The 26,227-nt window shown below is 55.8% G+C and overlaps 2 protein-coding genes across 4 annotated transcripts in view; one reads left to right on the plus strand and one right to left on the minus strand.

Moving 5' to 3' along the window:
- Positions 1 to 28: 28 nt before the first annotated feature.
- On the minus strand, positions 29 to 19,824 carry DFFB (DNA fragmentation factor subunit beta). The gene is made up of 7 exons (XM_081226083.1): positions 19,584 to 19,824; positions 17,744 to 17,870; positions 14,443 to 14,631; positions 13,507 to 13,586; positions 11,466 to 11,636; positions 10,100 to 10,200; positions 29 to 3,723 (listed from the first exon to the last, which is right to left on the minus strand). The coding sequence occupies exons 1-7, from the start codon at positions 19,704 to 19,706 to the stop codon at positions 3,489 to 3,491; spliced, it is 1,026 nt and encodes a 341-aa protein (XP_081082209.1). The 5' UTR covers positions 19,707 to 19,824; the 3' UTR covers positions 29 to 3,488.
- A 58-nt stretch (positions 19,825 to 19,882) lies between these two features.
- CEP104 (centrosomal protein 104) overlaps positions 19,883 to 26,227 on the plus strand; it is a 54,591-nt gene continuing 48,246 nt past the window's right edge. For all 3 annotated transcript variants that reach the window (XM_081226080.1, XM_081226081.1, XM_081226082.1), the window contains exons 1-2: positions 19,883 to 20,190; positions 23,665 to 23,791. In XM_081226080.1, coding sequence (XP_081082206.1) covers positions 19,884 to 20,190; positions 23,665 to 23,791 — 434 coding nt within the window. In that variant the 5' untranslated portion in view covers position 19,883. The remainder of the gene's footprint in view (positions 20,191 to 23,664; positions 23,792 to 26,227) is intronic.

Raw genomic sequence — 26,227 nt, forward strand, 5'->3', positions numbered from 1 at the left:
GCTGGACAGCCAACTGGAGAAAACAGATCCTGTCCTGTCTTAACACGTGCAAGGCTGGCTCAGCTTTGCACCCGTTGACCAGCGTTAAGAGCTGAGAGCGCAGGGCTGTGAGCTGGAAGGGACACGGCCCCCCTCTTGAGGCCGGGGGGTTTCTGAGGTGCTAGGTGTTCGGCACGTTCCTCGCGCTGCGTGCTGTGGGGACCGACCATCCAGCGAAGCCACGCTCTCCTCCGTGGTGCAGCGTTACCTGGTGCAGCTGCCCTGCCGGAGCTACGCTGCCACTCCCCCTGTCTCAAGGAGCGCCTGGGGACACATTCTTGCCAGTGGGCGCCGGAGAGGAATGTGGGCCTGCTTGTCTGCTGCCCCTTCCTGTCACCAGCTGCTGGCAGAGGACACCAAGGCCGGGGACTAGGAGAGCATCCAAGAGGGAGCCTGGTCCCCGGGTGACAGGCGCAGGAGGAGAACTGCCTGCAATTCCGGAGGGCTGTGCTGGGTTTCCACGAGTGAGCGGCGGTCCTGCTGTTGCAGCGCTAGCAAACCCTCCTGGTTTAGTTACAACAGCCGCTAGACTTCCCTCCCCCTAACATGTCCTGTGAACCACGGAAGTTTCTTACATAACATCATCTGGGGGCAAAACACAGTTGAAGTGCCCTGAAAGGTTTCCCACTGTCCTTGATGGACCCAAAGTGCCGCCTGGAAGCGCCTATCCCCACAGTCACTCTCTGCTTCAGTGTGGTCATTGTCCCATCAGCAGCTGTGACCTTCCCCTGCTCTGAATCATTCTGTGATTTACTGGTCAACAAACTACTTTAATAACATGACGATGTTGCTTCTAAGGCCTTTTGGCAGCATCCAGGGAGAGTAATTTACAACCTGAGATTCTGCAGGAATGACCGTTAATCACGGCACTCAGATTAGTGGGGGTCAAGCTGCATCAGATTTCAGGGGATTCTGTCTTTCCCCTACACTGGCTCCCAGGAGAAGCATCAACCTGAATCACAGCCCACCTGCAGGACAGATGCATCGGCATGTTCCCACCAAAATGCGAAATGTAAACCTCACTCCTGGATGCCTGAGCCCCGCTGGCTTGCGGTCCGCATGGAACCTGGAGAGGTTCCTCCCCAGCCGCCCAGGTTGCTGAGCTAAACCGCAGAAAGCTTCCCACGTGTTCCAGGCCTTTTTCTAACTGATGACGGACAGTGTGGTGGGCCATCATCCCACCCACCCGCCTCCCCGGCGCCAGCTGGCTCCACTAAGTTGCAGCTCTGTGGTTTCCAGTGGCAACTGGAGGATCACGTTGAGTGCAGGGAGCGCCCGGTGGAACCTGCTGGGCGTTGAAGGTGGCCAGGGTGGGCAAGTCCATGTCCCTGATGGTTACTCCCGAGAGTGAGACATTACCAAAAGAAAACACCAGGTGTCCCAGTAAAGAGGCGGCTGGGACCAGGGCGGCGCATCTGGGGAACCTGTTCTGTGCTCACACGTGCGAGGACAGCGCAAAGAAAACACTTCGTGAGGCCAGCCCAGGGTGACATGAGCAAGACAGATGGAATGCAGATCAGGCCCAGGGGACGAAATAAAGTTTCAAAAAGCGTATTAAAACGCGTGTTAAAATTGCTCTAATTGGGAGTACTCCGAGGATGTGTTCTGCCAGCATTTAAAATGAACACCCGACCCGCAGGCCAGGCCATGTGACACATGCCGATTTTTAGAAACACTTTCTACGTGAATCTTCACAAAATGACCTACCGGTGCCAGAGCAGTAGGGGTGTGAGGTGCATCCTGCAAGCATTCCTGCGATTCTGTCGACTGCCATGGACCGCTCATCCCGCTTCCTTGCGCACGTCTGTGCAGGGGACCTAGGACCGGCCTCAGGCACGACAGTTCTCAGAGCTCACAGGACTCGGGAAAGCTGTTGCACTCTTGGTCACCTCGATTAAAATTAGCAGAGGGAAAAGGTGCACGGGGCCAAGTCCAGGAGAGACCGGCACAAGCTTCCGGACACCTCTCCCGGCAGTCGCACCGAGGCGGCACGATGTGGGCAGCAGAAGCCCTGACCGGTCGGCTCTTGGGGAGGCCTGGTGCCCAGGCAGCCCTGCACAACCAGAGGCAGGGGGCGGGGGAAGGAAGGGGTCCTTATGACAACTCTGCTGAGTTGCCCTCCAGAAACATGTCACAAAGAGGTCGTAACAGGCGCACTCCAGCAGCAGAGAGCGGGCAGCCCTGCCCTGGACAGGCAGCCATGGAGCTGGAGGGACGGGGTGGGGGCCACCGGGCCTGGCTGGTCCAGCCTCCTTACTGCACAGATGGGACCCACCACGCTCTGGGGCGTCCAGCCTCTCCCACGTCCCCACTTCCCATCAGACTAGATCAGTGCCATGAACTGAAACAGCACTCCAAATCCCACACTGAACTGGCACCTTCTAAAATGTGTGTATATTTCAGTGACGAAGATAGAATGATTTGGGTCCGCTTCCTAAAAGTCATTGACTCATTTTTTTCCTCATTTTCGTTATTCTCAATGAGGGCAAACTTTTTTGACGTGTCTATTTTTAAAAAATCTTTATTGCTTTTGTGATTATACAGTACATGTAAAAATTCAAGTATTACAAAATGTGACTTTAAAAAGTAAGTTTTAAAAAATTATGAAATAAATGCTCATTTCAAAACTTCAAGTATTATAAAATGCATGATTTAGAAAATTAGTCCTTTGTGATCCAGTCACCCCACCCCCTCCCCCCAGGTTTCCTGCTCTTCACACGCAGTGACGGTCTCTGCGTGACCGGCACGTACGTGTGATACACACCCGTGTCACACTGGGCATGGCCGAGCCACCTGCCTGCCTCGTGCACTTAACAGCCAGCTTCCCACGTCTCACATAAATGCCTGAAACTGTTACAGAGTTGTGCATTATGTAGATGTGTCAGGTTGAGTCATGAAATTAATGCTATCTATCTGACCATTTTGGACCCATAAAAACAGCAATTTCCTATGGTTCAGCGAATGCCACAAGCAGCCCTATGGACGTTTGGAGGGTCTCCCACTTTCTGCAGTTAGAAATAATACAGCAGTGAATATCCTTGTATTTTACCCCAAAAGGGTCGCGACTCTTTCGAGCATTTAGAAGAGACCAGAGGACGGAGCACGGCGTTTGCCTGGGGCGTGGAGGCCCAGTGGAGCTGAGGGCTCCCACAAGTTCCCTGAAGCCCGAGTGGCCAGGCGAAGAGGGGAGCCGCCTGGCTGGGGACACTGCACGCACACATGGGTGAAGCCGGAGGGAGGCCACTCCTGACCCCGGGTGTCCCGGGAGCCACCAGAATTGTCCTCTGGCAGCCGGGCTTGCAGAGGTCAGAAGAAAGCTTCAGAAATGTGCTCAAACCAGAATCTGTAGGAAGATTTTTTTTCAAGTGTTTTCCGGGAATATTGGAGTGGCAAAAAAAAACAGAAAAAGTAGCACCTGTTGGAAGGATGCACGTGCTGTCCGGCCTACATCACGGGCGCTGGCGAGCCCGCCGCTTCCGCCGGGGCACCACCGGGGCTCGGTAGATCCTGCTGGGGTCGCAGTGGAGTTTGTGGGTGGTCTTCTTGTGGCAGGCGATGTGGACTAACTTGAGGTTCTCAGAGGTGAACAGCAGGCGGTAGAAGTACTCCCAGTCCACTTCTCTCCCCTCGGCGTCGTGGACGGCCGCGGCCAGCGTGGGGACGACCGTGCGCTTCTTTTCTATCCTGCAAAGCAAGGTTAGAGACGTCGTCTCTGCTGTCACAATTTGTCACAATCCCCCAGGCACCTGCCAGGCCTCGTTTTCTGTTAAACCACAGAGATGGTTGAATGTGGTGTCTACTCGGCTGAGACATCCATCAAGGTTTGGCTGCTTCCAGGAGAGACAGGTGGAGATGGTTAAACTCGGCAGAGGAACTGCACTCAGGCCGTCCCAGACAGAGCAGGGCGGGCGCTGAAAGGGGCTCACCCTGTGGCCATCGAACGAGCACTGGGGACATCCATCCACAGGCTGGTAGGGGTGCCATCGCCGCACGCGGCCACGCCCGCCGGGCCAGCCAGCCTGGCAGAGCCTGATGCCAGCCACCCGGGCTTCTCACGTTTTACAAGTAGATGGAGGGCTTCCTGGCAGTCCGGTGGTTAGGACTCGGCACTTTCACTGCTGAGGGTGCGAGTTCAGTCCCTGGTCGGGGAACTAAGATCCCACAAACTGCGCAGCACAGCCAAATTAAAAAAATAAGTAAATAAAAGTAGGTAGTGCGTATTTTTTTAAATACTGAAAAGTACACAGAGAAAAATGAGAGCCAACCGTAGTCCCATCACACTCACTCACCAACAACTTGGCTTCCTTGGTTCACACTTTAGCTGTGTGCAGAGTTACCAAAAAATTACATGATACCGTACGAACATTTTTAAATAGAATCTTACAAATAAAGCTACAGTCACCTCCAACGACAGCCTTCACTCTCATTTCCCGCCTTCCCTTCCCAGAGACGATCACTATTAAGGGTCTGACATTTGTCTTCCCAAATGTCATCCTGTACTTTTATATGCATGTGTGTGTCCACTTAAAACAAGCGTGATGTTACCTTTGTGTGAACTGCTTTCACTTACAAGCAACAGTTCAAAAGACCTCGCTAAGTAACCAGCCTAGAAACTTGTAAACTTGACAAGATGGAACTGGAAACAGCACAGCTCGGGGGGCTGGCGGCAACTAAACCGGCACGTAGAATCCTATCCCCCATGACACAGAAAAGGTGAGTAACAATAAATAAGTATCTGAGAGTAAAAGAAAGAAGGCGGCTCCCCTCTGCAGACACAGAAACCAATGCTGGACCACAGGACTGAGCTACACTCCACATTGCAACAGGGTTCCGGTCCTGATGGAGGCCCCAGGGGCCCTCAAGAGCCAGGAGGGGTGGGCCGAGATTCCCACCCCAGCCATTAGGGGAGGAACAGGTGCTTCTGGGGGTCCAGGGCTTTGGGAGGGGAAGGAAAAGCCTCTGCATCAATTACCAACTGCTGCATAACCAGCCCCCCAAAACCTAGCGGTTCTGTGGGTTGGCCTGGCCCAGTCACGGGGCTGCACTCTGCTGGGGGGTTGGCCTGGGGCTGGCCCTTCTCCCCGCGGGGTCTTTCATCCTCCAGGAGGCCAAGTCAGGCTCCCCGGCGTGGTGAATGTGCAAGCCCTTGCCAGGCACCCCCGGGTTCCCTTCTGCTTGATGCAGTGGGGGGACAAGGTAAGGACACCGGCAGGTGCTGGTCACAGGGCACCACTAGTGTGACCGTCCTCCAGTCACCTGGAAACCCAGGACCCTCAGCCCACCTCTCACACGTCCAACTTTACGCTGCCCGTGGCAGGGAACCTGCGAGCTGAAAGCCCCGGGCACCTGGTGGAAACATGCAGAACCGCTCGGTGGGGACACACGGGCCGTCTGCAGACACCTCCCACCGAGGACGAACTCACGGCCCAGACACACACAAAGCACAAGGAATGCACTGCAACGCACAGGAGGATGCAGCCAACGGCGCCGCCCCCAGAACCCCCAGGGATCTTAACACAGACCACTCCCTCTGCCGCCAACTGCAGAGCTCAGGGCCCCGAGACCACCCTCAGGGTCCACAGTTCGCTGAAAGGCCCTGAGAGCCTTCACACTTACGGTTTACAGCCACGAAAGCATGCAAATTAAAATCATCCAAGGTTAGGGACACAGAGGGCGGGGAGTCCAGGGCAGCTGCGGCCGTCCTCTCCCCAGGGAGTCAGGGACAGTGCTCCCAGCAGTGGGGGTGACAACACACATGGAGAATCAGCAGACAGGGTCGCTCCCTGAGCCTCGGCATCCAGAGTCTTTCCTGGGGCTCTGCCATGTGGGCACAGCTGACCACCCACAGGCTGACCTCATCCCCAGCACCCCCAGAGGGCAAGCTGAAACCACGTCACCCAAACCCCCCACCTTGGTCACACTCTTAGGCTGTCCAGTGACCCCCGGCCCCAGGGAAACAGAGACACTAGCAGGCAGGACACTCCGAGGGCTCAGAGGTGACCTCCCAGGGGTCAGGGGCAAAGGCCAGACCTCTCTTTGCACACAACCATAAAATAAGTGTATTTAAAATGAAAATGAAATAAAAATGAAAGCAGACTGGCATGAAGAGGCGTGTTTTTTAAAAATAACCCAAAAGCACTTGTAGAAAGGAAATACGTACTCAATGCTGAATGCACAGACTGAAAGCATCAGAGCTGAAGAGAGAATATGCGTGAACTGAACGTATAGGAAGCGTATTAGTCAGCTCGGAGCACCGTAACAAAATGCCACAGACTGGGCTGCTTGAACGACAGAAATCAGTTTTCTCACCATTCTGGAGGCTGGGATTCGGAGATCAGAGGGCCAGCGTGGTTGGGTTCGGGTGAGAGTGTCTTCCCGGCTCGCAGACGGCTGCCCCCTCGCTGCGTCCTCACGTGGTGGAGAGCAAGCCCTCTCTTCTTACGAGACCACGATAGGACCTATCAGATCCTCCCTTCCTACCTCATTTACCCTTAATCACCTCCTGAAGAGCCTATCCCCACACACAGTCACCCTGGGGTTAGGGCCTCAGCACATGAATTTGGGGGACACCGTGCAGTCTGTGGCAGGAAGTTCCCTGGAACGGGCATGTGTAACAGCAGACGCAGCACAACAAGGAGGACAAGAGGAGCCGGTCCAGGTGTGGGAGGGGGAGTCCGAGGACCAGCGCTGAAGAGCTTCCCAAAATCAAAGACAGACACGTCTTCAGAGCAGAGACTACGAGTCCCGGTCAGCATTTAAATCAGAGATCTGTGCTAGATACACGTCCTTTTCAAAGAGAAAGGGAAAGTCTCAAGCTGCCACAGAAAAGGCAGAGGACACTGACGGCAGCCTTGTGAACAGACGCCGGAAGATGAGGCGTCGTGTCTCCAAAGCACTGCGGGCCGAGTGGCCGCCGGCCTGGAGTCACGTCAGCTCAACGAGCGCTCAGGGCCTTTCTACAACCCCCTGACCCTCATCGGCGACAGGGAGTGCGCCTGAGTGCCATGTGATCTGTGGGTGAGTGTAATCGAGGACCGACCCCGGGAACACGCCCACACTTTGTGCAGGGATCACGGTGAGCAGAGGGGGTGACACCGAGGCGACTCCACGGGGCCTGGGGGCAAGGGGGACGCGATTCTGCTTCCGATGTGCTTCCCTCAGGGGCCCCACTGAGGGAACACAAGCAGAAATCTATTTCCCAAACCACCGAAGGGTGGGGTGATGGGCAAGGGAAAAGGAAAACTCGGTTAAACCCACAGAAAGCACAAAGGAGACCCAAAAGTGAAGGACTGGAATGGTGACTGGGAACCCAGAAGAGAGGGCTGAAGAAGTCCAAACACATTTCCTATTTATTCAACCAACACTGTGTGAATGGCCACTGTGGCCAGACGCTGTCCCGGCAGCAGAAGGACGCTGGGGACGTGCCGACACCACCGACCTGGCAGAGCCCGATGCTGACGGGGAGCACGGCCGTCACCACACAGGCAGAGGACGGCAGCCGTCAGCTCTGACGGGACCATCTCGGACCCCATGGGAACAAGAGCAATAACACGGCCAGTGGGACACTCACCCAAACCTGGAGACACGTCAAAGTCGACAAGAAAGGGCCGGAGAGCCGGCAGAGCGGCTTAAATCCAGCCACGCAGATCTGAGGCCACGTGGGTCTGAGGCCACTCGCACTCACGCCCCCGCCACTGAGGCTCAGAGGAGGCGTGAGTGACCACAGCAGCGAGCGGGCACCAAGAGGGGCCACTAGGAATCCGGCAGCAACTGAAAACAAATGCCCACTTCTAACCAGTTCACGGAGCAGTGATAAAATCACGATGGAAATGACAGAATCCTTACACCTGAATAACGATAAAATTACCGAACTCACAGGTGGTAGCTAAAGCTGAACCTGATAGCCTGAAATGTACATGTTAGAAAACAGGAGAGATGCAAATTAACTAATAAGCAAGAAGAAACCTAAAAGAGTAGAACGAAGGGATAAAAAATAAAAGCCAAATGAAGGAAGTTAAGGAAAAGGCTGAGGATGGTTTTGAAAGGAGGGAGGGAAGCGCTGGTCCCAGACAGGAAGACCTCTCACAACACCGGGTGCTGGAGGAGGTGCCCTTAGCCCTTGGGGAACAGGACTCCTGCCCCGCCGCCCAGCCCACACACCCAGAACTCAGGCGCGGAACATCCTCCCAGGACAGGCTGCGCCCCGTACGTGCACCCCTAAGCCTGCACATGCGTGGTGCAGCCCTTGGGGTGTGAGGGGGCCCAAGGGGTGAGAGAAGAGGGCAGGCTGCGGACTGCAGGCCACTGCAGCCACGTCCCGGAGCCCTGAGAAGTCCACCTACTGGGACCAGGAACCTGGCCTGGGCCGCGGCGACACGGTCCAGGGGGGAGGACAGCACGTGCTGTACTGAGAGCTTGTTACTCTTTAGTGTTTAACTATTTAAACACGTGGCTTGTGGCTTCAGCCCCACCAGAGTCGGGGTGGGCCTGTGGCCACGTCTCAGGGAAACAATCAGACCAGTGTTTTCAAACCCCTGCTGCCTGCTGTCAAAACTGCATTTTAAATTAAAAGCCAGTACGTGTATCTATGTGGACGTATGTGTATTTAGAAGAAGAGCGGCAATGTAACTGGCACGTTTCAGGAGACATGACTCAGGGTCTGGCGTGCACGCTGCCGCTTCATCCGTGTTCTCTTCTAGGCCGGCCTGTTTCCCTCGTCAGATGCTGGCGGTGGCCCCTAGTGGGCCGTGAAAAGACAGGAGCAGACAGATGGCCTGGAGCCCCGAGATCATCTTGGGGTGCTCCAGGCAGGTCAGAAACAGCACAGCCAACCAGAAGAGAAAAACTAGGATATCTTCATGATACAGGAAGGGAAGGATTTCACACAAAAAAGAAGAGATACACCTCAGTACACTGGAATTTAAACCCGTCACGATCAAAGACATCCCAGAAGCGAAAGACAAGCCCAAACTGTAGAAACATACCTGTAACACAAAGAGCCACCAAAGAATCAGTAACCAGGACGTGTAAAGAATTCCTACAAATTAATTAGAAAACCAAAGCCCAGTAAAACATGAGCAGAGGAAGCAAGAGCCACTTCACAGGACACAAGTGGCCAATAAACACACGGACATTCAACCTTCCTAGTAATCAGGCAAATGAACTGCAACAGGAGAATCTGTTTCTCGCCCATCCGACTGGGAGAACACAAAAAGAGTACTGATACCAAGAGGTGGTGAAGCCTGGGGCGCATGAACTCACAGCCGGTGAGGGTGTCGGTGGGACCACCCTGGAGAGCAACCCGGCAACATGCAGGACGGGAGACAGGGGATGTTAGGAGCCAGCACCCCACGCAGGCAAAAATCCACGTGTAACTTTACGGGAGGCCCTCTGCGTGCAGGGTTCCTTTGTATCCGCGGCTCGGTATCCACAGAGTCAACCGATGTGGATGGAGCAGTACTCTAGTATTTCCTACTGAAAACTCCACGTGTAAGTGGACCCATGCAGTTCAAACCCCAAGTTGTTCAGGGGTCAACAAGAAAAGCACCTCAGTTAAAATAATAAAATTTTCCATTTCTGCTCTTTTTTTTAGAATGAGCTAATACACACATAAAATGCTCCTGCCGGCCAAGACTTGCTCACCCTGGTTGAAGCAGGAAACTCCCTACACGTCACAACGCAGAGCTCCCGCTCCCTGGGCAAGGTAGTGACCCCACACAGCTGCGCCTGTGCCACGCTGACCGGGCCCGCGGCTGCCGACCACTGGCTCCGCCCACAGGTGGGCGCTGGTGGTGGGAGGGGACGCACGGGGTCACACAGGTGCGGACGGGGATCCGAGCCCACCGCACTGAGTGACACCCGCCACGCAGCCCAGGAGCGTCAGCACCGCACGATCCCGGCAACCCCTTCCACGCCACACGCTCACGACGTCCGTGGGTCCGTGACACGTGTGCTGGGTGCGTGGCGCACCAGGCAGCCTGCCAGCCGCGGAGGCCGGGCAGGGCCAGGTCGTAGGTGCACTCCGGGTCTGCGGTTGTGGCCTTCAGCCCCACGCACTCACACGTGGTCCAGGTTCCAGGTGCTAAAGAGGACGCGGCTCTCCCTGTTACTGTAGGGGTTGATGGAGTGTCTGGAAGCACAGTCGTCCACGTCAAAGGGACCCTGGGCCGAAAGAGAGAAGGTAAAGGCCACGAAGCCAAGGAGCATCTCACTGCCACTCCACCCGCGACGGAGGCACCCCTCGGCGGGGGTCAGTCCCCTATAAAGAGCCTCTGTTCAGGAGGTAAAGCATCCTGCCCTGGAACGGCACCCCATTCCCTCACGACCCTGGGGTGATGCTCTGCGTCTGTGAAGGGGACAAGTGAGCCTATTGGCCGTTTGGGGCGCCAGCTTCCCCACACGGCTCCCATCACACGACTGCTCCCCTCCTGTCTCCTCCTCGGCTTCCCGGCATTTCCCTGAGACCCTGCACAGGCTGGGCCTCGGAGACGTGCGAAAACATCTCCTCCTCCCTGAAGCCCCCAGCCCCCCTCCAGCCCCGAGGGCCCTCTCAGCCGCCCTGAGGGAAGCCTACAGCCCGACTTGCTTAGAGGCCTTTGACCCAGAGCCTGCCCAGGCCGGGGTGAAGGGTCTGGTCTCTGTCCCCGTCACACACACCGCCAGGCTCCAGTCGCACTCCCCCGGGAAGGGAGAGGTCAGTTGTGTGTGAGGTGTGACGTGAAGCCAGCTGGGAAGGAGCAGCGTTTGGATGCTCAGGGCCCGTCACGCTTGGGAGGGGCTGCCCGGTGGGGGCAAGGGCACGGGGGCATGTGCGAGGGAGGCCGCGCCCACCCCTGCCCACTCTGGGCCCAGCGCCAGCGGCAGGAGGGGATTTTACTGGAAGTGCAACGTACAGCTTGCAAAGAGCAAGATGTGCCCTTAGCTGTCTCCACAGCTCAGAATGCTGCTTCCAGCTGATGCCACCCACCGCGGTGCCAAGCTCAGCCAGAGCCCGAAATGTCACGTCCAGCCACCACCCTGAAATCCGGATGCTCTCTCATCCAGGCTTTCCCAGGGGAGCAAAACACGCATCAGCCACCCAAACGAATGCCATCCCTCCTCTCACACCAGGGTGGGGTCTCGGCTCATGAGCAGGTGCGTCCTGCCGCCCGCGCCCCGCAAAGCGGTTCTCAAGTGAAGGCCCTGAACCAGCATCACTGGGGAACGTGTCAGAAATGCAGGCTCTCAGGCCTCACCAGAGCTGCTGGAACAGAAGCCCCGGGAGGGGCCCAGGGGGCTCACGAGCCCTGCAGGGGGTTCTGACACCACTGACGTCTGGGAGCCACTGGCTGAGACCCTCCCTCACCCCACGTGAGCTGACACCCGAGGGCTGCCCCAGCTCACCAGGCCTTGGCCGGGGTGGCCCAGGGCACAGGCTCGTGGCTCACCTGGCAGGAGAACCAGCCTTCAGGCGTGCAGAGCCGGCGGCTGGCCTTCGCCCCCCTGTCGAAGTAGCTGCTGTTGTACCGGGCGGCCTGGAGCTTCTGGCACATGGCAGCCACGACCCGCAGGTACTCCTCCCGAGCCTCCGTCGTAACCAGGGAGGCGCCAGACGTCACCTAGAAGAGGCAGGGGCATCGCTGAACGCTGGCCATGTGCCCGAAAACCCACCGCTGCCGGGGTCCTGGTCCACCAACGCCACAGCCCTCAGAGCCCCCGCCCCCTGGGGTCCCAGCGTGGCCCCAAGGTCGGGGGTCCGCTGGGGTTCCAGCACAGCCCTGAGGTCGGGGGTCTGGCCTCCGCCCCCTGGGGTCCCAGCATGGCCCTGAGGTCTGGGGGTCTGAGCTCACACCGACTGTGCCTGTCTGACCCTGGGAAATTTCTCTGGGCCCATGAGATGGAGCTTTGGTCACAATCAAATAAGAACTCAAGCTCCAGGCATCCTGGCCGCCCTGTCTCCCAAGCACTGCCCACTGCTTTGCAGCAAGAAACCCGAGAGGAAGTGTGCAGGTGAGGAGTGACCAGCGCACTGCCGCCCACTGGGGCGCAGGTGGAGAGTCGCACCCATGGGCACAGCTGGGCCCAAACTGAGCGCTGGGCAGAAGCGAGGAGACCGCCTGGCCCAGTGGGAGTGACCGCAGGGCAGCAGATGGGTCATCACGGGACAGGGGGCTGCACCCAGCAGGGGCTGGGAATGATGCCCTGGAGACGCCCGCCAGCCAGTGCAGGGAGCGCATCCTCGGCAACAGAAGGAGCCCGAGGGTGGCCACTTTCAGGCAGAGATGGGGGGCAGGGGGAGAGGGGGAGCTGGACCAGGCCCCAGGACCTCAGACACTCCAGTCCTGAGGTTTCCTTTTGTGTAACGGGATCTCAACGGAGCGCGTGTGGGCAGCTCTGCAGCAGCGACGTGCGGCCAGGCGCAGTTGAGGGGTGGGGGGGGGTGTCTGCAAAGGCTGAACAAGACGCCCCACGGCTGACGTCCAGCCACGCAGCACAGGGGCAACGGCGCCCGCGGGCCTCTGTGGGGAGTGCCCAGCCCACCCCCGGGCTCCAGCGCTGGTTCTCTGAGGAGCTGGCACAGAGGGCTGAGCCTGAGGACCCCTGCCTGCCGCTGCCCCCAAACCCACCCCCTTCCGCCTGTCCTCCCACGAAGGGTGGAAGAGAGCCGCCCAGAACCCAGCCTCAGGGGCCAGTCAAGCACCCAGGTTATCCTCCAGAGAGGGGGCAACGCAGCCCCGAGGCACCACAGGCACCAGCCCCCTCCGCGGCCTGCCCTGCTGCAGGTCAGCTGTCAGCTGGGTCACCTCCCTGCTGAAAGGGAGCGGGACAGAGTGCACTGGGCCCGAGGACCCGTTTCTCCTCGGAGGTGAAGTGCGTCTCCTTCGGGAGCGTCTTGGCTCTCAACCTGTGTCAACCTGCTTCTCACGCCTCCCGGAGGGGAGCCCAGAGTCAGAGCCCGGACCCACCACGACTCGGAGCCCCTCCTGCTGCTTCTTGGAGGTCAGACAGCTGCGCCTCGCACAGACGGGAAAGTCAATGGCAGCGCTGGGGACAGTAGAGCAGCTGCCCCTCCCCACCCACCGTGTGGGCGTCCATCCAAGCTCACGGTGGACGGAGACGGCTACTTGGGATGAGTTCACGTCGAAACCGAACCGCCCAACAGATGAAGGCGTTCAAAGGTGGGTTCTACTCACAGCCCGTAGGGAGAGTTCCGCAGAGTGCAGGGAGGCCAAGTCTGCAACCCCGGACCCAGCTTGAGCTCTGACAAGTGGAAGCCAGATGTCGGCCGTGCTGGGGGCTCCCCGGGCAAGTGGCCCATCCATTGCTGGCTCACGTCCACCTGCACCCAGACTGGCATCCACAGCAGCATCTGCACCCACGCCAGCCTGTGCGCTCCTCCAACATCCACGCTGGCCCTCGAGCAGGGTCCCAACAGCGGAGCCCGCTTCCTAAACCCGCCTGGCACACCCAGCATCAGTGCGGACCTACCTCCCTCAGGTAGCTCCGGATCCGGCTCTCACAGCTGTATCTCAGGTAGCCAGACTTGTTCCTAAACCGGGACTCCAAACCTGCCGGAAGGAGAGACAAGACGCCTGGAGCCCAGGGCCCGTGCTCTCCCAGGAGGGGCGGAAGGCGAGGCCGTTTTGCTCAGCTCCATCTAGAAACGTTCTAATGGGGACCTGCACGCTATCCCTGGATTTTGTTCATTTGTGGAGAAGTCTGGTCCACCAGCACGGAGCATCTCAAAGGCCACCGAGGGGCTCCTGCCTGGTGGCACCTCCAAGCCCCTTTCCCAAGAGGGCTGCAGTCGCTCAGGGCTCCCTCTGCCTGGCTTGAGAGGCCAGTGGAAAAGGTGGGAGCAGCCCAGGTGAATGGATAAAGAAGATGTGGTCCGCCCAGGTGATGGAATAGCATGCAGCCTCAAAGAGGAAGGGAGTCCCGACACCTGCTTCCACATGGATGAACCATGGAGACATTAAATGCTGAGTGAAGTAAGCCAGATGCCTGATCCCACTCGCACGAGGCCCCTGGAGGAGTCGGAATCACAGGGACAGGAAGAAGGCTGGGGGCCGGGGCAGGGGAGGGGTGGGGAGCGATGTGCAATGTGGGCAGAGCTTCAGTTTGGGAAGATGAAAACGTCTGAGGACAGATGGTGGTGACGCAGCACAACAACGGGAAGATATTTAATGCCAGCGAACTATATGCCTGAAAACGGTAAAGATGGTGAATTTTATCTTATGCCTACTTGACCACAATTGAAAATTACATAAAAATAAAACGGCCAGTCCCAGGGCTGCCTGGCCCCTGGCCCCGCGCTTGGGGAGCCCCTGGGTCTGGGAACCAACACAGATCCCGTGTCCCAGCAAGCTGGCCCGGAGGAAGCCCTCCCCACCCGCCCCCTCCAGGCCCGAATCCGTGAGGCACCTTCGAACCACGGCGCGTCCTCGGCCCTGGTCTCGGCCACGATGTTCTCGCTGACGGTGCCCAGCAGGTCGGCCAGGAGCTTCTGCCGCAGCGGGGCCCGCTCGCCCGAGAGCAGCTGCCGGGCGGCCCGGATGAGCTCTGCGTGCGGCTCCTGGAACACGCTCAGGAAGCGGCTGATGTCACTCGCGTCTGCCACCGAAGGGAACAGAGAGGCCACCAGGCTTTGGAGCACTGCCTGGGGGAGACCACCTCCCCACCTGGGACCAGCCAGACCCCTGCCCCGACAGTCACCAGCCCAGGGTCCCGGCCCTTGGGCCTGGCTGCCAGCGCCCGGCTGGTGTGAGGACAGACAGGGAGGACACGGGACGCGGTTTGGAAAACGAAAGCCACTCGAGCGAGCTGCCGCCCTTGCCCTCAGCCTTCCTTCCTCCAAGTGAAATCGCCTCGTCTTGGGACCTCCCTCGAGACCTCTCACACTCCAGGTTCGTCCCTTCACTGTCCTGCTGGCTCCCAGGGCCTTTCCGCTCACACCCGAAAGCAGCAAACCCTCCGAGCAGGCACTCGGGACCGAGGGCTTCACAGCGTCCTACAAACAGAAGTCCAGACGCATGCGAGGAACAGGCCCCATGGTCCCGAGGGTCATTCCAGGGATATGGGGCCACTCGGGGTCCAAACAGCAATCAGTGTGATCCACCCTCAACAGGCTAACCAAGAAAAGTCACATGATCATAGCAACTGGCGCAGAAAGACAGAGAAAATCTTCAAGACCTAGAGCTTCGTGAAAAGGTCTCAGACTGAACACCAAAGCCATACACGTAGAAGGATAAAAAGGGACAAGCTGGATTTCATCAAAGTTAAAAATTTTACTCCATGAAGGACGCGGTTAACAGAACGAAAAGACAAGCTGCAGGGACTTCCCTGGTGGCGCAGTGGTTAAGAATCCGCCTGCCAATGCAGGGGACACGGGCTCGAGCCCTGGTCCAGGAAGATCCCACATGCTGCGGAGCAACTAAGCCCGTGTGCCACAACTACTGAGCCTGTGTTCTAGAGCCCGCGAGCCACAACTACTGAGCCTGTGTGCCACAACTACTGAGCCCGCGCTCTAGAGCCCGTGTGCCACAACTACTGAGCCTGCGCTCTAGAGCCCGCACACCACAACTACTGAGCCTGCGCTCTAGAGCCCGCGTGCCACAACTACTGAGCCTGCGCTCTAGAGCCCGCACGCCACAACTACTGAGCCTGCACTCTAGAGCCCACGTGCCACAACTACTGAGCCTGTGCTCTAGAGCCCGTGCACCACAACTACTGAGCCCGAGTGCCGCAACTACTGAAGCCCGCGCCCCTAGAGCCCGTGCTCCGCAACAAGAGAAGCCACCGCAAGGAGAAGCCCGCACACCGCAACAAAGAGTAGCCCTCGCTCGCCACAACTAGAGAGAGCCCGCGCACAGCAACGAAGACCCAACACAGCCAAAAAAAATAAAATAAATAAGTTTATTTTTTAAAAATCACATATACTCTTTGGCTCAGCAATTCTACTCCTCGGAATCTTTCTCACTGAAATAAAAACATAATGGTCATAAGAACATACTTATAAAAAAAAAAAAAGGACAAGCTGCAGACTGGGAGAAAATATCAGTGTCAACCACACATCTGACAAAGACTCATCCAGAATACATTAGGAAAAAACTCACAAAACTCAACCGTAAAAAACACCCATTAGACAATGGACAAAAGACACTTCACAAGAAGGTTTACAGATGGTAAATCAGCCCAGGAGAAGATGGTCAACACCATCCATCAGGAGGGAAATGCAAGTCCAGACACCATCGCACACCCACCAGAATGGCTAAAGTGAAAAGAGCGACAATGCCAAGAGCTGGAGAGGCCGCTCTCGTCCCTGCTGTGGAGATGAGATGGGACCGCAGCTCTGGCAAGCAGCGTGCAGTTCCTTTTCTTTTCTTTTTTAACAACTTTATTGAGACTTCATTCTCTAGAAGTACAAGGAGGAATGAGGCTTGCCAATGGGAGCGCACAGCAGACATGTCACCTTCACTGCTGACAGCAGAGTCCCAACCCAGGGGCGGGGCCACAGCTGCACAGCTCTCAGGCTTCTCTGCCCTTTCAGCAGAGGAGGTAGGACAACCTCGGTCCTCAGAGCTCCACTTGCTTCCCCAGGCACCAGAAACATCTCCTGAAATGGAAGCCCCTTTGCACCAGGGCCAGACGACCCTCCCAGGGAAAGGGCACACACCTGGCCACTGGCCTATGGCTCCAGAGTAGCACTTGTCATCCAGCACAGACTCCCCTAAAGAACCAACTCCAAAAGCACCTGCTCCAATAAGGCAGCCCCGACAGGAGCCTAAGGACGGTGTGTCCGCAAACCCGACAGAGACCAGACACTGAGCACAGCATCAGCCACCAGCCCATCCCTTAGAAAGTTGATCAAAGAAATGTTTACATATGGAGATACAGGGACGTTGTTCTGGCTTCTACATGAGTTAACTTGAATTTGATGCTAACTAAAACAGCCTTTTTGTGGCTGATCACACTACACATCTGCTTTAATTATTAAAGAAAAGGGCGCATTGACCAGAAGTAAAGAACATCCATGTTAAAAATAAAAATTAAATGCCCCTCTTCCTGGGACACCAATGCTGGTTACTCCTTCGATCATAAGGCTCCCTCCCAGATGCCAAGCCCATGCTGACTCGCTGTGTACGTGCTGGTCTGGTTTTTTTTGAAACCTCGGAGAAATGCATCCCTGACTTGTTTAATGGTCTTTGTTCTGACAAGACATAAAACTGTGCTGAAAACCCTGCTTCTCTGGAGCAGTTTCTCAGAGTAACCTGGGAAGAGGGCTTCTGGGCTATAGTCCTCAGTCTGGCTCAAATAAAACTGTTCTATTCTTATTATTGATTGGTTATTGATTATTTTCCTCAACAAAGCCCAGCAGAACAGGACAGCCTCTCTCTCTGGCTCTGCCTTACCCGCAAAACTGGGCAGGCTCCCACCCCCCAAGCTCTCCCTTCTGCCCTTAGGAGTTACTAGGACACTTCAAATGCACGTAAATAAAACTAAAGGAATTTCTTAAAAAGACACATAGAACAACCAGCTGGACAACTGGCCTCCTGGTCAAGAGGATGGACAACACAGTCATCTGATTCTGCCTCCGGGGGCTTCCTCCTTCAGAGTCCAGAGTAAGGGGGACCCCTCCCTCCCGGGGCTGGCACCCCCAGGCAGGCTCTGCACCTCCAAAGCCACACCAGCTTCCCCACCAATCTCCAAGGTCCCCACCACTTACAACCCTGCCAGGTCTGCCCCGCAGTGAGAAGCACGAGCTCCGAGTCATCGGGGACACTCCAGAAGTAATCTCCAGTCAGCTCCGTGCCATCCTCATAGAGACACAGGGTGGAGCCAGGAACTGGGAGCTGGGAAGAAGGGGGGAGGGGAGAGCAGGGTGGAATGCTTACTTCCTGGATCTCGGGCGACCCAGTCTTGGGGTGGCGACCTGAGGTCTTCCCATCTGCAACCCTCACGGAGAACAAGAAGGAACTACTACGCTGTAAAGAATCCCGCTCGAGATGCAGTCTGCACGTACAGAGCACGTCCAAACACGGGCACCTACTGTAGGTCGTTCTAAGACCTGGAAAGTCATAGAAATACATACACGGTGATAACCGCTTTGCAGGATTCACCACTCGGACCCTTCAAACCGAGCTCCTCCAGGGCACTTCAAAATCCAAGCCTGTTTCCAAAAATGACCCTTGACTGCTTGCACTAAGCCTGTAAACACATCCGCATCAATGAGGCTCATTGCCTGACAGGTGCCAGGACATACCACCTACCGCTCGGGTTTCTCCCTGGGCACCAGTTAGTTAAGGAGAAATCTTTACTGAGCAGGACCCACCGCCTCTGTCCACGGAAGAGTGATCAGCACATGGGACTCTTAACTTGCTGAGGTTTAGTCCTCTGTGGCTCGACACCAATCAGTTTTATGAATTTTTAATAGCAACTCCTCCCCTCCCCCCCACCCCACACGTGCACACACACACCCAGCACTGGTCTAAGCCCAGTCAGAGGAAATTAATTCAATAAGCGTAAGAACAATGGCTGAAATACCTAGAATATTCGAGCCAAAGGGCTTTGAGAGGCCTCTGAGCCCAACCCTTCATTTTACACCAGGGGAAACCAGGCAGGGAACGGCCTGTGCCCTGGAGCACTTGAGCCTACCAGCACTGGAACTAGGTCCCTGGGTCTCAGGCCAGAGCTGTCGTGATCCTCACAGTCAGAAGGGGGAAGTTTCCCAGGCCTCTCTACAAAGTCCCTCTGCTCTGACGGAGCCGAGGAGTTAGAGGAGGTTGGGGGCTTCTCCGCAGCACAGGAAATGGGAATTCCCTGGGGCCCAGAGGTCTCCCACACTCCCTGGTTTTGAGGCAAAAAAGCAGCACCTCCTATTCTCCCCAAATTTCTCCCAAGCGGGTGGGCTCCTGAGCGCTGGGGCAGAAGCTTCACTCAGGCCATCCATCTGCTGAGATGCGGCACCAGGACCCAGAAGCCGGGAAGGACCCCAATTCCCCCGCCCCCCGCCTGCAGCCCCCGCACCCGCAGAGGCTGGGCTAAGAGGGTTCCGGCGTAGCTAGACCCGGTCGTTCCTCAGTGGCTATGGCACGTTGCTTAGTCGCTCGGTGCCTCAGTTTCCTCATCTTTGAAATGGGGGTGTTAGCGCTCGATTCACAGGGCGACAGGTGGACTCTACGACAGCCCACGTAAGGAGCCAGGATGGAGCCCGGGGTCGGGCACGTGGCCATCGGCAGTGGGCAGGCTCAGGCTTTCCGCCCTGGGGATATGGACAGTGCCCCCTCCCAGCGACTGTCAGGACTCGGGGACGCACTGCGGCTCGGTGCAGCCTGAGCTCGGCCAGTCCTGACAGTGCAGGACGACGGGGCAACATCTTCCCAGCTCAAAAAGAGTGCTCTGGGCAGGCGCGCTCCGTCAGACTCGCTCCACCCCTCCAGCCCACCCCCAACTCAACGCGGCCCGGGCCGCCCGCAAGCAGAGGGCCCCAGCCCATCGGCCCCCAGCTCCTCGGCCCGGGGAGCACCTGCAAGCGGCGGGCCCCCGCCCCCCGGACCCCGGGGCACCTGCAAGTGGAGGCACCCCTTCCGCAGCACTTCCTCGCAGCTCCTGCCCGCCACCCCAAATTTCTTCTGGTTGTGCAAGTCCCGCAGCTTGAACCTCTTGAGCTTCTGGAGCACCGCAGACATCCTCAGAGCCTCCGGTCCCGCGGGCGGCGCCTACGCGGCGGGCCGCGCCGTGGGTCCGCGCCTGGGGGTTTCCACGGAGGGGAATCAAGGCCCCGCGCGGCCCACCCCTGAAACTACACTACCCAGAAGGCCCGGGAAGCGGCGGCATGACCCCGCCTTGTGCGCAGGAGCCGTTTCATGAAAACTACATTACCCAGAAGGCCCAGGAAGAGGTGGTGCGACCCCGCCTTGTGCGCAGGCGCAGCGGGGCGGGGTCGCGCACGCGCGGAGGTCCGGGCGGGCAGGCCTGGTTGTCATGAGAGCGGCGGCAGCGGCCCGGGCGAGAGGCGCTGGCGGCCGGGGTTGCTCCTCGGCTGCCACCACCGCTGCGGCTTGGGGGTGCCGGCCGGCCCGGGTCGGCGGAGGAGGCGCCTCCTGAGTTCCGCCGAGGCGCGGCGCTGCCGAGGGCCGGCGGAGAGCCCGGGTCGTGCGGACGTCCTGACAGGTACACGAGCGGGCCGGGGGCGTCGGGGCCTCCGGGGGCGTCGGGGCCTCCGTGGGCGCGGCCCGCGCGCTGCGTCACCGCCCCGGGCGGCCGGCGGCGCCAGCACTTGGTCCCCGCGTTTGGCGGCGGTGCGGGCTCAGCGACCCCGACTCGGTGCTGAGCTGGCTCTTCAACCTCGTCTGTTTCGGGGATTCTCAGGGGCACTTTCGAGTCTTGAGGTTGCTTGACCAAAAAACCATTTCAGTGTGTAACATTTAGGTTTTCCTAAGAAGGAAACTGGATACAAGTCTGTCTCCTAGTCTTGTAGCAAGATGTTCAGAAGTTGGTAAAGTGTTTCGATTTAACGTAGAGATTCACTACCCCGATGCATAGTGAAAAGCAGACTTCGTAGGAGGAACCGTCGAGTTACCTTCTCCCCACGGTCCCAGCTCGTCCCGCGGCGCGGGGGAGAGTGATCGCTGCTGGGGAAGATGCAACCGGCGCTCGTTTTGAGGCGAGGACCGCTGTGCACCGGGGCCCCGCACTCAACAGAGCTTTGGTTCTCCCCAAAATGTTAGTGTGATTTTTATAGAGCCCAATACTAGTGTCCTTAGTGACACCCCAAGTATCTTGGGGAAGACTTGAAGGTTTACGCAAAGGGGACCCTAGGGTACAAGGCGGAAGGACGTGGCCATAAAGGAATCCTGTTCGAATTCCCAAACCGAGGTAATAGCGTTGCCTCTGCGGTTCCCAGGCACTTCTCCTGTCTGGTTCCTAAATGCCAGGACTGTGTTTTGGATTTATTGAGGCAACACAGTATAGTGGACACGTCCTTTATTCGGATTTAAAGGGCCCCATTTCTAACTCTTAATGGCCATAACCGAGGGTGTTGTTCAAGACCAGGCTCTGGAACCTGACCAGCTTTAGAACAAACCTGGCCTGTGTGGCTTCATAGCCGGATGACCCTGGGCCAGGCCTCTCTGTGCCTCAGTTTCCTCGTCTCTACAGCTGGGGTGTCAGAGTTGTGATGAAGGTATAAACATGTATGCATCTGCACACAAAAGTATGGTGTAAGGGAGTAGGTCAGTACACAGGTCAGCAAGATGAATAAACAGTATTTCAGATCTCTGGGATTTCAGGATACCCGATCACACTCAGCTGAAAATATTTCATAGGTACCTACTGTTTTCAAGGTGGGATAGAAGGTAACAGGCCCTGCTCTTAAAGACGGTGGAAGGACACAGGGATCTAACTCTGAGCTTTAGTAAGTTTGGAAGGACTTTAGAATCCATGACAGAAAGCGGGGGTTAGAACAGAAGGTTGGGCTTGAGGAGGGTTCTTCCGGTGGGGGCGGTACTCCACGTGGGGAAACCTGGCCGTTGTTTTCTAGAGGACACAGTGAGATCCAGAAGAGATGACGTATTCAGTCACTGTTCCAAGGGTGGGACCAGTGAGACTTGACCCTGAGGGAGAGGGGACGGGGGAGGGGGAGGTATGGAGGTCAAGGGGAGAGTCAGTCCAGGCTGCGAGCCCGGGCACGTGGGAGGAGCCACAGGCTGGGCGAGGCCGGTCCACTTCTGGCATGGGAGCTGGCACACAGGCCAGGCTGTGCAGTTGCCGTGGGTTAAATCACACTTGTCCATTTTTTGTGCCTGCATTTTATTACGTTCTGTGTTAGTTTGGTTTTCTCTCCTGTGATATCCTGCAGTAAGCTTTGTATAAAAAATAACTGGGATCTTTAATAGTGGCTTCTCTTTCTATTTTAAATGCTTTTGTTCGTATATTCCAAGAAACATTAGCAAGTGCCAGCCAAAAATTAATTTATTGACGTGGTCCTCTGCAGGTTCTCAGTAAAAGTCAAAGGAAGATCTAGGTCATGTATCAAGCATGTTAAAACAAACATATTTCATGTGGGATATGCTTGTGTGTCACCTCCTCCGGAAAATCTCCATTAATAGTATGTCCTACCCCAGAGAACTTTCTGGAGCAGTCTTTATCCTCTGTGTTAGTGAGGACGCTTGGTTGCATACTTCACTCAAATTGGCCGACTGAAGAGCATCGACAGGCTTAGTCACTGGAGAGTAACCGGAAGTCCCTGAGTTGCTCAGGCTTTAAGTCCTGAGGCTCACAGGGTGTCTCTGCCTCTGTCAGCACTGCTTCCCCGTGTCAGCTCCACTCCCTGCCTGGATCCCCCCACTGGTGGCCTCCAGCAGCCGCCCCCCCACCCCGGCAGACACTATGCTATGGCCACAGCTTCCTCAGGGTCCTGGGATTGAGTGGCTTCGGCCCAGTTTGGGTCCTGTCCTCATGTCTCCATCCCTGAGCCCGTTCCTGAGGAGGGATGTGGAACCCATGGACCACCCAAGCCTGGGCAACGTGCCCCCTCAGGCGGGGATCTGTGGGGGGCAGGATGGGCGTCAGCCCCGCAGTTCCGGGTGTGGGTAGGACAGAAGCGCCGAGGGAGGCTGGGGTTGAGGTGCTGTTTTCAAAGGAGTGGGCAACACTGGGCGTCCCTACAGCCACCCTCAGAACCATGGTAGGTAGCTATGAGCCGAGCCAGGTTTGCTAAAACATCATGACGGGAAAATCATGCGGCCGATATTGACGCACCTGCCCAGAGTCAGCCACCCTGGAGGCTCCGGGAGGGGACACCTGTGTGCTTGAGGCGCCGTCCGTGGTCCTGCTCTCCCTGCAGATCAGCATTTTCATTTAGCGTGATTATGCTGTTGATTAAACTGCCCCCTTTCCCCTTATTTTTGTATAACTCATTAACACACTGGTTTATTAGTTCCTTAATAATTTGAAAATCTTTATATTCATATCGTAGCAAAAGACCTTGTTTTTGCCATAACAAAGTAACACAAACTGGATGACTTAAAACCACAAAAATTTATCCCAGAGGCTAGAAGTCCAAAATCAAGGTGCACTTGTGCAGGGCCACGCCTCCTCTAAAGGCTCCTTCCTGGCCTCTTCCAGCTTCTGCTGCCTCCAGACAGCACTCAGCGTTCCTTGGCTTGTAGATGCAGTGCTCCAGCTGCTTGGCCATGTCACTTGGCTTCTCCCTGTCTGTGTGTGTGTCCCTGTCTCTTTTCTGATAAGGACACAAGTCATGTTGGAGCAGGACCCATCCTATTCCAGTATGACCTCATCTTAACTTGCTTACGTCCCCACTGTTTCCAAACGAGGTCACGTCACTGGCACCAGGAGTTAGGACTCAGCATAGCTTTGGGGGGAGGGGGGGCACAGTTCAACCCACAACGCTGGTCAGACTTTTTGGCATATATTTGGGAAAAGTCAAGGTAACTTGAATGACACCTTATGTGGTATTAGAGGCAGCTTAAAAATTGTGTAATGAGAACTAGACTCTTTCAAAGTGATGGGACGGTCCTGACTAGGTTGGGAATTACTTTGTGTATTAACAAGGCAGGAAATAACACTTTCAATGTTACGATGTACTAAGTCCCCTAAAGCAGTCTTTCCTGCTCTCATACACAGCCCCAGCGTGCAGAATGCCCCACAAGATTGGATTCGTAGTTGTCAGCTCATCTGGACACGAAGACGGCTTCAGTGCCCGGGAACTAATGATCCATGCACCGACTGTCAGCGGGTGGAGGTCACCGAGGTGGGCCAGACGGGGGCCAAGGGCGGTGGGTCCTCAAGGGCGCATGGGTTCTCTCCGTCTCAGCTGCTAGTCTTCTTACGACTCAGACGGCAGAACCACACGAGGGTCGGGTTGTGCTGCAGACTCACCCATCTAGTTACGCGCCGGACTTTTTTCCTTCTGTTTTTAAAGAAAATCTGTTGAAACTTTTCCCCTATGACATTAACCCACATTCACTTAAGAAGCGTGCAAATACGGAAGAGAGGAAGGAGAACTGCCCCTCCCCCAATTCCCTGATTGAGGGCCAGTCCCGCATTCGCTGTGCTTTTGGTGGTAAGGATTTTGCATCTCACTGCTTTCCTGTAACACAGGACTTTAACCAAGAAAGTCTCTTTCAGATTCATCTAGAATATTTGTACACCTTTAAAAGTCTTCATTACTTGAGTGCTGTAATACCAGTGAGTATTTTTCTGAAACATTTAAGTCTTTTCCTGAGAAGCCTTCTTTCTTCCCCAAAGGTGGGGCGGTTAGTTGTTGAGCTGCCCCAGGGCCTGATCAGGCTTCCCCGACTTAGTCAGTGTCGGCCGCCTGAGGCCACTCACCTCCTGGTCCCGTCACCTCCTCGGGAAATCTCACTCCTCATGACTTGTTTTCCAGGTGTGAGTAGAAGGCTTACTATTTGCTCCTGTTCATGAACATGTAAATCTGTATGACATTTACATTCAGTCATATACTGTGACTTACATTCATTCAGATGATATATTGCTAAAAAGTTGAATGTAAATCCCATTTAAAATTCAAATATATTTTCCTTTTGGAGTTTCTGAGGGAACCCAGCAAACAAGACTCCATTCTCAATGAACTGAGAAATGAAACAAAAGAGTTGAGCAGATGGGGACAGATAGCCTCTTTAAGGCTGATGAAGCTGATATTGAACAAGGGCTTTATCTGGGCGCAGGTACTCATCCCAGGACTGGGCCAGCCAGGGCAGCCTCACCAGGTCCAACAGGGCTGGAGGAACACCTCCATCAGGCAGCCTCAGTCACATCCCGCTCCCCGCCCCAGACTCACAAATCAGTCCAGTCCTGCCTCTCCCCAAGCCCAGGGGCCTGCAGTGAGCTTCGGCCACGGTTTTATGCAAATACACTTGCATTCCCCCACACACACACCTGCATTTCCCTTCAGCAGAGGTCCTTTCTACTAAGTGCACTTATTCAGTATTTATGCATGAATTAAAGGTACTTAAATATACAGACAGGGCCGCTTTTTTGTAATATTTATAAAAGTAATACTAATATGATTCTTTCACGTCTTGACATGGTATTTCTTCTAAGGCATGACCTATACTTGTTTTAGTAGTAAACTTTCAGACTGCTTCAAAGGAAAGGGTATATGTGCCTTGATCTCCATTCAGACTCATGCTGGGTTTGGCCCAGGGGTCTCCTGACTTCAACAGTGTTCTCTGAGGTCAAGCACCTCACAGGAAGGCAAAGGAAAGTAACCTCAAACCAAGTCTCCCAAAGAGAGGACAGGGTGCTCTGTTAGCCCAGGTCAAAGAGGGAGTGCTCAGGCACTGATAGATATAGCTCCAGTGGGAGGTGGTCCTGGGGGTCTCTACAAGGGTGCAAGGGAAGTTTCTCCAGTGCCTTCTATGACCTAGGAATTCATAGAGCCTGAACTCTTCAGGGCATGAGACACACTTCTCCAAGAAGACACAAAGTTTACACCAATGATCAGAGCCTCTGGGCATGAATTTTTTATTGTCAAATAATAGTCATTCGAAAAGAAATCTAGGGAATTCCCCGGTGGTCTAGTGGTTAGCACTCAGTGCTCTTAACTGCTACGGGCCCGAGTTCGAGCTCTGGTCGGGGAACTAAGATCTTGCAAAACGCACGGCATGGCCAAAAAAAGAAAGAAATTTAGAGCTGTCAGTTTATCTTGAAGAGATACATACCTTTTTAGGTAATAATCGACTTTAAAAATAAAATAGCCAGTTCTTTTACCTACAAAATGAGCTTATTCCAGAATGGCAGAGGAATTGCAATTCGGGACATGCAAGCTATGGTGAAACCATAGGCAAGTCTGGGGAACAAAGGAGAGAGAGAAACCTGACTTTACCTTGCTTTATAGAGAAAAGGCGGAAGTTGGGAGGGGCTGCTTTGAGTGAAAGTCCATTGGAGGAAAGCAAGGGTTCAGGGTGGTGACAGTGTCTCATTGGCTGGGCTGTTGCTGGACAAGGAGAAAACCTTCCTTCTCCTGCTGGGGCAGTAGCGTCAGCTTCTTCTTGCCCAGGAGTGAAGGAAGATACGTGCCTGAGTGCTCCCCCTTCAGGGCTCCCCTTCTCCATCTTAATTGAGGTTTCCTTTTATTAATTGTCATATTTCCCTCTTTTGAACAAGAACGTTCTCCAAAAGTATCACTGATCAAGAGTCAGGTTTTCCGCATTTAGTGGTTTTT

Source organism: Mesoplodon bidens, assembly GCF_964165515.1.
Source record: "Mesoplodon bidens genome assembly, chromosome: 2".
Classification (NCBI taxonomy): Eukaryota; Metazoa; Chordata; class Mammalia; order Artiodactyla; family Ziphiidae; genus Mesoplodon; species Mesoplodon bidens.